The sequence below is a fragment of the Talpa europaea genome, assembly GCF_964194135.1.
Source record: "Talpa europaea genome assembly, chromosome: 7".
Taxonomy (NCBI): domain Eukaryota; kingdom Metazoa; phylum Chordata; class Mammalia; order Eulipotyphla; family Talpidae; genus Talpa; species Talpa europaea.
This window is the reverse complement of record NC_140074.1, coordinates 61,990,127-62,004,067: the sequence shown is the minus strand read 5'-3', so window position 1 is coordinate 62,004,067 and position 13,941 is coordinate 61,990,127. Positions and strand designations below refer to the sequence as shown.

The 13,941-nt window shown below is 38.4% G+C and overlaps 1 protein-coding gene across 1 annotated transcript in view; it reads left to right on the top strand.

Moving 5' to 3' along the window:
- Positions 1 to 13,681, top strand: part of LPAR1 (lysophosphatidic acid receptor 1) — a gene marked incomplete at both ends in the record, with an annotated part of 66,009 nt that extends 52,328 nt beyond the window's left edge. Inside the window, one exon of the mRNA XM_084236396.1 lies at positions 13,380 to 13,681. Coding sequence (XP_084092522.1) covers positions 13,380 to 13,681 — 302 coding nt within the window. The remainder of the gene's footprint in view (positions 1 to 13,379) is intronic.
- Positions 13,682 to 13,941: the final 260 nt, after the last annotated feature.

Here is a 13,941-nt window from a genome sequence, read left to right as displayed (position 1 = left end):
CTTCCTTAATAGCAGGTTGCTTCAAAGTGCTGCTTCAACCTGCAACATCTGATTTCTCCCCTCATCACCCTTGAATTGACTCCAGTCAGGCTTCCATTCTGAAGACCCACTGAACTGTTATCTGTGAATCCCCTGGTCTTTAAATCCTTTATTTCAGTTGCTTATAAGTGTTCTTGACTTCTCTCTCCTCAACATCCAACCTATCAGCTAAACATATTAGCTTTACCTTCAGAATATACCTCCAAGCACCACCTTGCCAGGCTCACAGTTGTTATGGTCTCTTGTCTGGATGACTGCACGAGCCTCTGACTGTGCTCCTTGCCTCCAGACTCACTTTATCCTGTCTCTAAATACTATTCCCCTCTAAGAGATATTTTACTAATTTTGTTGTATTCTACACCCCTCTTAGAACCTAAGCTTAATAAGAACATACTTTTTTTTTCTGTTTGAATAGTACCTGATATATAGTTTGACATTCTGTTTGGCATATAGTATGCACTCATATTCACACTAATTTAAAATAAAAAGGTGAGTAGAAGGCCAAGTAATTCAACCCCGGACAGTTCGCAAGAATCAATTGTTTTTGCTCCTAAAGCTTTTTATGCCAGGTCATTATTATAATAATGCAACTAGTTAAATGTCACATTTCTAATTAAATAGCACCATAAGAAAATGTTTCTGAGAAAACAAAGGTGAAAGGCTTTGTTATTATTCAGAGAAGGCAACTTGCAAAAAGAAATGGTTTTAAAATTGCTGATGAGGACAAGTAGAAGTTGAGAAAACCATAAAAATTCTGCAAGGTTTTTGTACTCAAATTGCTTTACAAGAATTTTAAGTTCTGACTCCAATGTGAAGGAGCCAATTTGGAAGAAGTATGTGAAACTTTATTGGTGTGGCTTTGCTTGGAAGATGAAGCTGAGCTCCAGTTAACAGACCCATAGTCACATATAAAGCCTTGGCTCTCCATGAAAGGACTTGTAAATGAATACAAATTGGTATTTTAGGTTCAAAGAAAAAATTTAAGGTATCATTTTTATAATTCCATATTCTAAAAATTTTAATAATGATTACCTGCATTCAGGGGTTATCTGGGCATCTGTATTTATGTGCACACACTTTTTTGTTGTTGCTATTGTTAGAACATAACTGATATCATATATATTTGCCTATATCATGTTCATTTTGCTGACAGTGTATCTTGGAGACCATTTGGTAATAGTAAGGATAGAATATCTTATTTTTTTTTCAGATTTATTTATTTATTTATATAAGAACCAGGGTATAGGCCAGATGCGCGGGAGGGTGAGAGGATTCACCAGAGACAGAGCAGGGAACAGAACAGGCAGACTGATGAAATACACTGCTGAGGGGAGCAGCAGGCATGATAGGAGAGGTCTGCTGCACCATGTGGGACCCTCGCCAGCCAGCTGGGATCGAACTGGTGCTGCAGAGGCTGCGGAGAGCCTTACAGCACAGCGCTCAACCGCCTGTGCCCCCAGGGGAGGCCCATAGAATATCTTAATAACTTAAAAAAGTTGAACAGAATTTCACTTTGTGAATACAGCATTTTTTTTTTTTTTACTTTTCTATTTAGGATTGCCTAGATTATTTCCAATTTTAAAGTAAATAATGCTGAAAAATAGTCCTTGCACATGTACAGTTGGGTACGTGTGCATTTATCTACAGGATAGAGTCCTAGAAGTTATTGGATCAATTATTTTGCTGGTTTGGGATCTAATTTTTGTTAAGGATTTATGTTTTGAGCAATCAATACTTTACTCTGAACTTGCGGTTAAAAATCATTGAAATTCATGTAGAAAAATATGTTTGTGATTCTGGATCTGGAACTTTTTAGCCTCAACACCCACTTCCCACTTGAATAAGTGGTTTTGTAACTTAAAAAACTTTTGACAAAAGTCTTTGATAATGGGAGGTGTCTTGGGCACATGCTAGCACATTATAACAGCACAGACTGTCTCACTCCTATTCTGCCAAGAATCTGTGCTTCATGAATATCAACTTAGGGCTTCGGAAACTTCATGAGGCATAGCCAATCTCAAAAAGAATAGTCATATTTCTAATTTCTGCTGTTCTTTTCATGTCTTTTGGCTACTAAAATCTATATACATATACTTTTTTAATAAACATTTTTGGTTTGCAAGAATATTGCTAAGAATGTTTTTGCATTTTTCTTTTGGATTTAATTTTTAAATTTCCCTGATTTTCTTAGTAAGAAGATTAATTATAAATGAAATTTCCATTATGTTTTGTTTCCTTGGACTTTGTCTCTTGAATATTATATGTCTTGTTCATGCCAGCAGTCCATAAATTGTAAAGAATTAAATTCATAGGATTCTGTCATCAGCTCTATTTTTGTGAACATTTCCAGCCAGATTTTAGTACTTGTTTAGATTTATATCATATGGGGGGAATCTTAATTCATAGCTGAAAAAGTAAATATGTTGGAAAATCAATGATGGATTTCCTGTTTATGTTGAGCATTTATAGGGAAAGATTTGGCAGGGGTGGGGGATTTCTTTTATTATTTGAGGGGTAAATATTATTCAGATCACCTTGGTAACAGATGGACCACAGTCTATCACATCTGAGTTAGGTGGTGTTGGTTTGGAATTGACACCATGGGTTTCCTGTGAGATTTAAGATGTATCATCTTTAAATTAAGAGAGAAGTATACTTTAAAAAGTTGCAATCTCTACACTTAGGTGACAGATTTAACTATTTTGAAAATGGTGAGTTATTTTCTTGGGAAAATTTTGTAAGCAGCATTATTCTTTTTTTTTTTTTTTTTTTTTGGTTCTAATGTGAAAGAAAAATGAATCTCAGTGCCTATTTTTTTTTTTTTTTGGTGGGACCCTCGCCAGCGGCCGGGGAACGAACCAGCGCTGCAGAGGCTGCGGGCAGCCTCGCAGCCCAGCGCTCAACCGCTGTGCCACCAGGGGAGGCCCTCAGTGCCTATTTTTAAGACACTAAAATGCAATTATTGTTCTGAATGTGTGAGGATGGAGATATCTATTTTTTTCTTATGTACACATATGCATATCTGATATGTACACATTTACATGGTGTATATATGCATACGTGTGCATATATAATTATATATTGTATATTTTGATAAGTTAAAGTAGATCTCATTTGAAAATGATAACGGTTCACAAGAAAATTCTTGGCAAGCATTTGTAGTAGCTTTGTTTTTGAAGTCTGAAAACATGGTTTAGGGAAGGGGAGAGGCATTGATCCATCTTACATTGGTTTAGAGTGCATGATTTTGTTGAAAATAAATTCAAGTGTGTCCTATTTTAAATGTTTAGAGAGATCTTGGTGGAGACAATGAGAGAACATTAGCTACTGTTGAAAGTGGAGTCTGTGCATGCGGGTTGGTTTATGTTTGTCAGGACATATAAAGTCCACTTTTAGTTTGCTAGTTGTCTCTTGGTTTCTTAGGATTTAGAGCTATTGAGAGGACCCTGCTACTTCAGTATTATTTCAGTATTCTCTCAGCTTCGGTTTCTCTGTTCAGAGATATGAGCATTCGGGGAAGACATCTCTCTCCCATGTGATTGACTTATCTTGGCATTTTGCCTGCTCTTGAATGGCATCACTGAATGTTTTAGGTATATGGAAAAGTTCACTTTGGTTACACTTCATTATGCTGTCTCCCTGGAGGTACCCTATTCAGAAAAGCCTCCTTGGCCTTGGCAAATATTCCATGAAGCATGGAGTGCACCCCTGCACCCTTGCTCCCCCCCCCCCCCAGCGCATCTGTGTGTAGTGCATCTTACAGAGACAATATGGGAAACACAAGAGAACTCCAAATAAGTGATAATTAATATCCTCACAGAGTCAAGAGGCTATTCTGTTAACCAAACTGGGACATGTTGCCATATAAAAATACCAATCAAAGAACAAAAATGTGTTCTTGAAAATAAAAAAATCTTACCCATTAAAAATAAACAGTATCTGTATATAAATTTCATATGTAATAAGAAAGCCCCCAATTAAGAATTAACAGAAACAACATGTGGGCCTTCCCTGGTTGCGCAGGCGATTGAGCGCTGCACTGTGAAGCTGTCCACAGCCTCTGCAGCACCCGTTTGATCCCGGCCAGCTGGCGAGGGTCCCACATGGTGAAGCAGACCTCTTCTGTCTCGCCCACTGCTCCCCTCAGCAGTGTATTTCTGTAGTCTGTCTGTTTGGTTCCCCGCTCTGTCTCTGGTGAATCCTCTCATCCTCCTGCGCATCTGACCTGTACCCCGGTTCTTGTATAAATAAATAAATAAATCTTTAAAAAAAAAAGAAAGAAACAACATGTGAGGGCCTCCCCTGGTGGCGCAGGCAGTTGAGCGCAGTGCTGTGAAGCTGTCCACAGTGCTGTGAAGTTGTCCACAGCCTCTCCAGCACCGGTTCGATCCTGGCCAGCTGGCGAGGGTCCCACATTGCGCAGCATAGCTTTCCTGTCTAGCCCGCTGCTCCCCTCAGCAGTGTATTTCACCAGTCTGCCTGTTCTGCTCCCCGCTCTGTCTCTGGTGAATCCTCTCACCCTCCCGCGCATCTGGACTGTACCCTGGTTCTTGTATAAATAAAAAATAAATAAATCTTTAAAAAAAAAAGAAACAACATGTGAAAAGTGCAAGGTCATATATTAAAGTGTCTCTAGGTTGTAGGATTGTAAGTGTTCCTCGAGCTATGTAAATTATATTACAAATTATCCAGACATAAACATGTGAAAACAATAATTTGAGTCCTCACAAAAGGTATAAATAAGACCCTTGAAAAAGTCTTTATCTAAAGTGAATATTCAGACTTATATTATGGATGGACCCTGATTATGCTGATAAACTAGAACCATACTTTGTTTTTTAGAAAACGGTGAGATCTTGTATGCCAAGGGTAGGATTATTCTCTCTCCCTACTCCCACAAAGTCCCTTTGGAACTCTGAGACTTGAGGGTTAACACAGTGGTTGGGTCAATTAGTGATCTTTCCAGGCAGTTACTGCAGAATCCTGGGTCTGATGGGGCAATATCATGCTATTGAATCATTTCTGGAGTAGCTAATACATAACTGCTTTCATTTGAGACTCAGCTTGATTCTTTAGAACTCAGTAGATTTGGCAGCTCAGCTGGCAACATCAGTATCAATAACAAAAGTCTGGTTTATGCTACAGTAATAAATGCATATAAATTAGATGTTTTGCATTATAGAGACCACCTCATATCTTTTTGAATGCCCCTTAGCACCTATTAAAGATTTTGCACACTGCAGATGTTAATGTTTCTTTTCCAAACAAGCGTTAATGTCTTTTCTACTAGTTAACTTTTCCTTGCTCAGGGTATGTCTATTAGACAGATAGCTATGACTTACCAGTTCACTCAGCAGAAGATATACTCAGTGTCCTCTAGATGAAGGGTAAGGTTGAAGAGGCTGGCAGAGGCCAGTCATGTAGGGCATATGGGACACAGTGAGGACTTCAACTAGGAAGCCTTCACAGTATTTTATACAGGAAAGTTGTGTACAGTGAATTAATAGATGCTTTGGGAAGATATTCTGGCTGTTCTGTGCAAGCTGGACTTTAGGGAAGAAGCGTGGAGGAAGAGGAATTGGTTAGGAGCCTGTTGCAAAGGCAAATGAGAGGTATTGCTCACATGGCGAGGGTTCTATCTGTGGAGAAGTGGTTTCTACGGTCCGTTCTCAAGCGCACATGGTCTTCAGTAGAAGATAGTAGCCCGCAAGTCGCTTCAGCCTGTACTTTCTGATGTAAAGTTGCAGGATGAGGTTCAGGGTCTGTGGTAGGATATGCAGCAAGCAGCCTGTGTGTGATACTCACTGTTTAGTGTTAAGGAGCATATGAGACACCAGAAAGCAGCAGTGTTGGTATCCGCCTTCCTCCAGGCCAGCCCACACGTGTCGGTCAGGACAGTAATTTGGGGCTGAAACTTTCACCCAGGAGCAATGAAAAGAGAACATAATAAGTATCCTAGTCATGTGTGCTGTTAATGCCTTTCTGTAAAAGATCAGTGTTTCTCTCAGGAGTGAGTGATGGGAGTGCTAATGTATATCACACGGGAGTGAAAGCATGAAACTGAATGTATGGAATATTTAGTATAGGCATGAAAAAGTGGAAGCATTGTAAATGAAGTAAAATTGGTAACTGGAGATCTCTCAGTTGGACTAACTTTATCTTCTCAGTGTTTTGGAAAATGGATTTTATCATTTATTTTAGGTTCTCTTGTAGTAAGACCTTTAATGTCAAAAGTCATTCATTTTTTTTTAAAAGATTCATTTTGTTTATTTATGCATACAAGAGCTGGGGTGCATGGGCCTCCCCTTGTGGCACAGCAGTTGAGCGCTGGGTTGCGAAGCTGCCCGCAGCCTCTATAGCACTGGTTCGATCCCCGGCTGCCAGGCAAGGGTCCCACATGGTGCGCAGACCTTTCCTGCTGCCCACTGCTCCCCTCAGCAGTGTACTTCGGTCCTTCTGCCTGCACTGCTCCCCGCTCTGACTCTGGTGAATTCTCTCACCCTCCTGCACTTCTGACTGTACCCAGTGCTTGTATAAATAAATAAATAAATCTTTAAAAAAAAAGAGCTGGGGTGCAGGCCAGAGATGCAGGGGGAGGGGTGAGAGGATTCACGAGTGACAGAATGGGGGAACAGAACAGGTGGAATCTACTGAAATACACTGCTGAGGGGAGCAGCGGGCGAGTCAGGAGAGGTCTGCTGCGCCATGTGGGTCACTTCCCTGGCTGAGGATCGAACTCGTGCTGCAGTGGCTGCCGATAGCTTCACAGTGCTGAGCCACTAGGAAGGCCTTGAGCCACCAGGGAGGCCCAAGTCATTCATTCTTGTCTCTGTTAAAATGACCTGTTGACTGTTAGACCAAGGAATAAGTTTTGTGTCTGCTGTATATTATCTAACAGCCTCCTTTAAGATTTATAATTTTAGAACAGTTTCCTAGCTAGCCAAGTCTTACATGCATCCCTTAATAGCAAAATTCTCAGTATTACTACGGAAAAGAACTAAAATCAGATTGCTTTTCTGGGATACCAAATGCCAGCCTTGAAGCAATATCCCATTTAATGGTGACAGAAAAAGGAAGTTTATGTATTTGAACACTTTTCCCTCCATTTGCTCTCTGTCACAAGCTTCTAAGATAAGGAGGACTGTTTCTGAAATTAAGAAGAGCAAGGCCAAGGTGAGGTTAACTTGGAAACAGCAATGGTGTAGAATTGACTTACCTTGACTTTTTTAGATCTGTGGGATGTCTGAATTTTTGTAAAAACACAAATTTGCTAGCCAGACTGGAAATACTTTCTGTTTTTTTCATTTAAAAAACTCAGGCTCTCTCCCTAGAGGTCTTTTCTGTCAAAGACTTTTTCCCCCCTTTTAAACTTTGGCTCTTACGTTCCATATGTAAGCAAAGTTTAACTAGTTAGGAAAAAGTCACTCTAGAAAAAAAGACCCTTAATTGTGAGACCAGATGGTAAACATTATTCAGCTGATGGCGCTGAGCAGATCGGAGGGAAGGTGTGGTAATATGAGCTTGTCCTGCAGCTGTGACCTGTAATTCCAAAACAGCCTATTTCCTCCCTGCTTTTGCTTCTACATTCCAGCACTTCTTCTCTCTTGGTGGACAGATTGATGTGAAAAGATGTGTAAGAAGGGAATTAAATGTGTTCTAGGAGGAGCAATTTTGCTTTTTATTCCAACCCATGTGTCTTTTTTTGACCCTCCTCCTCCCCATGTTACTTGTGCTGACCGATCAAGTAGAATGGAATCCCTCTTGTGCAGCACACTGCATTTCACAGGTCTCATTGTCGGGAGCCCATCATGATGTCCTTACAGCATCTCCAGCTGAAGTCTTGCAGGTATCTCAAAATAAAGGTATACAAAACCAAGATCATCACTTCTGTTTTCACCTCTTCTCAGAAAACACTGTCGCTGCTTTACTCCTTCAGTGAAAGGTTCTACCATTGTTCCTCCCCCCAAACTGAAAATCAAGGATTCAGGGCCTCCCTGGTAGCTCAGGGGTTTAAGTCTCAGTGCTAGCAAGTTATTACCAGCCACTGTGGTGCGAGTTTGATCCTGGCCAGCCAGGGAGCTAACCCACAGGGCACAGCAGACTTCTCCTGTCTCAGCTGCTCCCCTCAGCAGTGTATTTCAGTAGATCTGCCAGTTCTGCTCCCCACTCTGTTTCTGGTGAATCCTCTCACCCCCTGCACCTCTGGTCTATTCCCAATTCTTATATGCATAAATAAATAAAAATAAATCTTTTTTTTAAAAAAGAAAAGCAAGGATTCATTCCAAACTTTTTTTCCTTTCTTGTCCATTTCATGCAGTCCACCTCCTAAATACTTTCCAATGCTTCCAAACCTCTCTTGCCCCATTGCCACTGCTGCTGCCAATTCAGACTTTGAAAATATCTGATGTTTTTGCCTTTAATTTTATTCAGATCATTTTCTTCTTCCACTCTGTTACAGTGTTGTATATTAAGTGAGAATTACCAATGAGATCAATGAAGTTAAAATCTCACTGGGAAAAGTGTAGGTGAAGACAAGTGATTTCTTATAAGTTCTGCAGGTTGTTACAATATTTAGCTTGGGTTGAAAACCAAGACTAGACAGGAGAACTTTCAAACCAGATAGATATACAGTCTTTGTGACCTTGAAGATGTTATCTTCTGCCACCCTGCTCCTGACTTTATAGTAAGTAACCATAAACTATTTGTGCTTTCTCTTACTACACGTGTTCCATACTAACCCTTGGTTTATTTCTCAGTGTGTAGGAATTCATCTGTCACAAATACTCTGGAAATATGCTGACTGCCTAAACCACTCTCCATACTGTGTACCATGTTATTTTCCATTGTGGGAGATACTGAGTTGACTTCTGAGAACTTCCAGAATAATTGAGGTCTTACGTGCATCTTTTGTGGTATTCTCAAAAGGCTCCTTGCCTTCTTGATATTTTCGCCCTATCCAACTGCAAGTTCTAGAAATCTCTTCTAATCAGAACGGTATTATCTCAGAGCATTTTGAAATGTCAGGTCTTCATGATCTAAAATGCATTTCCATGTCCTGCAGGAAATCTGCCCACACCACTCATCACACATTATGCCACCCACTTACCACTTACTTAAACTCAGTTTAATATCGCAATTTGATTCTCATCACACCAGCTATTACTTCTCCAGTTTATAGATGTGGAGTGGAGATTCTTTTCACTCTTATCAACCTGCCTTGTAGGTGTGCACTTGAGTCTTGAAAGGATAGGTGTTTATAAGGATCCATATGTGATGCTTTTATCTCAAGTCCTATTATGGTTGGCTACTTCTTACTAAAGGAATTCGGGTATAGTTTTTATTTTTAGAAGCTTGAAAGGAAATTCAGACTTTGAGCAAACTTGATTTCATAATACTTACTATGCTTTAGAAGTCTAATCACCTCGGAATTTTTCCAGGCTTCATTTTCCATTTCTGTAAATCATAAAATCCATGGTCTTTTTTCATATGTATTTTTTGGTCAGTTTGATCTTTGGCACCTCTATGAAAGAGAAGGAAAGGGGAGAAGGGGAGATTCTTGTGATTGGTTTTAGATGTTGGTTGTCCAGACATTTACTGTGAATTCCTTAAGTTGCTCATTGAGTCCTGAAGGTCTAAATGCATTGTTGGAATAGTGATGGGTCTAATCCTAATACTAAAAGCAGTTCCTTTCACTGAAGAAGAAGGGGGAAGACCCAGAGTTTCTCAGTGAGGTGTCTGTACACATTAGCTCTGGTGTCAGGCTGTGGTGTCTCTGACCTAGTCATCTCCTTGCTGGGTTTTTTTGTTTTGGTTTTTTTTTTTGGTCTAAAAGTAAGGCCCATTGGGCAAGTTCCTGAAACCATGGCTTCTTGGGAAAAGATCCTGCTCTTTTTCAGCTTAAAATTATTAAATTTTTATAAACAACAAATGACTGGGTTTGAATTGTCACTTTTGAACAGTTACACAACTTGAGCAGGTCTGTAAGAATCAGGATGTTCCATTCTAGTGTCTGGAAGAGGAAAAGATAATTTTATTTAAAATAAGCCTGTTGACATGCATGTTACTGGTATCTAATCAAGCTCTGGATTTGAGTTCAATTAGAGCTTTGATAAAAGAAAGGGGAAAGGAAACTTGAAAGAATGTGCTCCCATTCATGAAGGGTTTGTATGTTTTTAGTTTCCAAGTAAATGGAATAATGGGACCATGCATTTTTCCATCCAAGCATTTTCCACCCTGAGAATAATTCCCTTCCTGGCTTCTCAATGAATAATGCATTATTTCTGAAACCCAAGAGGCATTCCTTTGATTTTCCTTTATGTTTAACTTTCTGAGTGATTTTCAAGCAAGGAAATTCAAGGACTTGAAATAAATGCCTTATTAACATTTTTACTTGAAATTCAAATAGCTTCCTACTTATTATCTCCTGATATTTGAAATATTTTTTTCTCTCTAAGTAAGTCTAAGGTACTTACTAGAAAATGAAGCACCTTGGACACTCTTCAAAGTGAACAGCAGTTTAAAACCAATACACATTTTTGTTTTAGAACAAAGAGCTTTAAAGGGGTATTCTTCTCCTTTATTTTGATTTCCCTGCTGAAAAGATTCACAAAAAAAGAAAGCTCACATTCAAAATGAGGTTGTTTGGAGACTAAATCTTGTTTATTTACATTTTTTGAAATTCATTCCTTGAGGTTAGTCCAAATCGTAACCCCAGCCCCAAGCCTTGCACCACCTAGGCCAGTGCCATTTAGGTGGAAAGATTCAAATGCACTTCTGGGAACATTCCTATCCCCTCCCTGTTCATTGTATTGCCTGATTATGCATGTGGGACCCATTAGGTGAGATGAAATGGGACATGACTGTGGCCACAAGTTCTCTTGGCTCATGTTCTTTTAGTTAAGAATCCCCAACAGATCCTGGTGTAATGTGGTAGTAGATGACCATGTTATTTCACAACCTTCATTTTCTTTGGGAGCCAAATGAATGATTTCAAGAATTAAATACATGGGAATTAAGATTATATTCCTCTTAAATTTATAATACTTAATTCAGAATAGTTGAGAAAAAAACAAAGCTGATCTAAATTAAACAAGTAAAACATAAAACTTGGTTTAACATATTTAAATGTATTAATTCATGGAACAGGAGTATAGTGTATTATCTGATGTGGACTCTGGAGCCAGTCTCTAAGAGCAGAAACTTTGGAATTTGTCTCCTGTCTGACACTTTATACTTATAACCTTGAGCAAGTTATTTCAGTCTTGGTTTCTTTATCTGTAAAATGGGGATGATAGTTTCTATCTCAATGACTCTTGTGAAGATTAAATGAGTCAATATTTGTAAAGGAGATAGAAAACACTATGGGACTGTTGAAAACAATAAATGCAAACATGTATCTTATTAGAAATTGTCGTTTACAAGAGGTCCATCCTCTGACTAGATAATGACAATAGTATTGTAATTATTGCTAAGATATACTGAGTGACTATTTTGTTAACACTGTTTAATCCTTACAGCAATCTCCTAATTAAATAAATATAATTTATGTTTTTCAGTTGAGAAAAGTCAGTAAGAAGTAATTTGTTTCAATGAGCTAAAGAGCTGATTTTTTAAAAAGATAAACAAAATTGACAACATTTTAGCTGGACTTATCAAGAAAAAAGAGGACTCAGATACATAAAATCAGAATGATTCTCTGGTAACAGAGAAATACAAAGGTTCATAAGAGAAATATGAATAATTATATGGCAACAGATTTGAAAACCTAGAAGAAATGAATAAATTTTTAGAGACACAGAACCTACAAAGACTTAATCATGAGAAATAAAAAATCTGAATGGAATAACTACCAATAAGGGGATTGAATCAGTAATTAAAAACCTTACAACAAACAAAAGATCAGGACCAGATGGCTTCACTGGTAAATGATACCAAATATTTAAACAAAAATTAGTACCAACCCTTCTGAAACTCTTCCAAATATAGAAGCAAAGGGATCATATCCAAACCATTTTATGAGGCCACCATCACCTTGATTTCAAAACTAGACAAGTAAATCAGAAGAAAAGAAAATTATATATTGATATTCCCAATGAACACAGTGCAAAAATCATTGACAAAATCTTGGCAAACAAAATTCAGCAATACATTGAAAGGGTCATGTGCAATGATCAAGTAAGATTTTTCCAGGGATACAAGTGTGGCTCAACATATGCAAATCAAACAATGTGATCTAGCACATTTGCAAAATGAAGCATAAAAAAACACATGTTCACCCCAGTAGATGCAGAAAAAGCATTTGATAAAATTCAACATCTATTTGTGATAAAAACTATCAACAAAGTGAAAATAAAGGGAACACAATTGAGCATAATAAAGGCTATGTTTGGCGATCCACAGCTAACATCCTATTCAATCATGAAAAACTGAGAGCTTGTTCTCTAAGAGCAGGAACAATACAAGATGTCCACTCTCATTACTTTTATTCAACAAAGTATTGAAAGTCCTAGCCAGAGAATGTAGGCAAGAAAAAAGAAGTAAGAGGCATCTAACTTGGAAAGGAAGAAGTAAAAACTGTCTTTGTTTATAGATGACATGATGTTATATATAGAAAACCCTAAAGACTCCACCCAAAAAATGCTCTTATGACTAGTAAACTCAGTAAGGTTGCAGAACACAAAATCAAAATACTAAAAATGTTGCCCTTCTGTGCACAAACACCAAACTATCAGAAAGAGAACTTACAAAGACATTCCATTTATAAATACATCAAAAATAGATGGCCCAGGCCATTTCTGTTCTGTATCTTGACTGGGGTGGTAAAAAAAAAAAAAAGAAAGAAAGAAAGAGGAAGAAGAAAAGTAGTTTGCCCAAGTTGACCCAGTTTATTAGATGGCAAACCAAGACTTGAGCCCAGTCAGCTTGAATTCATAAAGTACCTGAACTAAACATTTGTCATAGTGCTTATCTTTTGCCTGGAATTATTCTTATGTCATTAAAAACTATGTTGTTAAAAATGTTGAAGTATATCCTTGAATGTGGTTCTTCACATCTTAATTATTTAGTGAACTCAGTTTTGCTCACTTTAATCATCTGTGTGTCATAGCTACTCAGCTTATGTAGGGCTTGAATTAATGAAATCACGTTAAATGATTTCATTGTTAAAATTTTTTTATTTCGTTTCAGAAAATGAACATTTCATTTCAGATGTTAATCTGATGGCCTCAACTCTCAGTATTTTTGTATTGAACTGAAATCACTTCCCATTATAGTTGCTTGTTTTATAATTGCATTTTTTCTTCTTTTTTAAACCCTTCTGATACCTATCCCTGTCCATGTAGGTGCCTTTATCATCTGCTGGACTCCTGGATTGGTCTTACTACTTCTCGATGTGTGCTGTCCACAGTGTGATGTTCTGGCCTATGAGAAATTTTTCCTTCTGCTTGCCGAATTCAACTCTGCCATGAACCCCATCATCTACTCCTACCGGGACAAGGAGATGAGTGCCACCTTCAGACAGATCCTCTGTTGCCAGCGCAGTGAAAACACCAGTGGCCCCACGGAAGGCTCAGACCGTTCAGCTTCCTCCCTCAACCACACCATCTTGGCTGGAGTTCACAGCAATGACCACTCTGTGGTTTAGAAAGGAAACTAAGATGAGAAGTCAGCCATCATTCCTTAACACATGAATGAATGAGAAGTCAGCCATCATTGCTTAACACATGAATGAATAGTTCTCCCCCTTCCCAAATGCCAGGGCAAGGTGGGATCTGAAAGAGAGAGGAAATATAAACTCATGTACTTAAACACTAACCAATGGCAGTATTTGTTCCTAGACCCCCAAAGACTTGATATATATTGAAAATTAGCTTATGTGACAACCTTCATCCTGATTCCCATGCC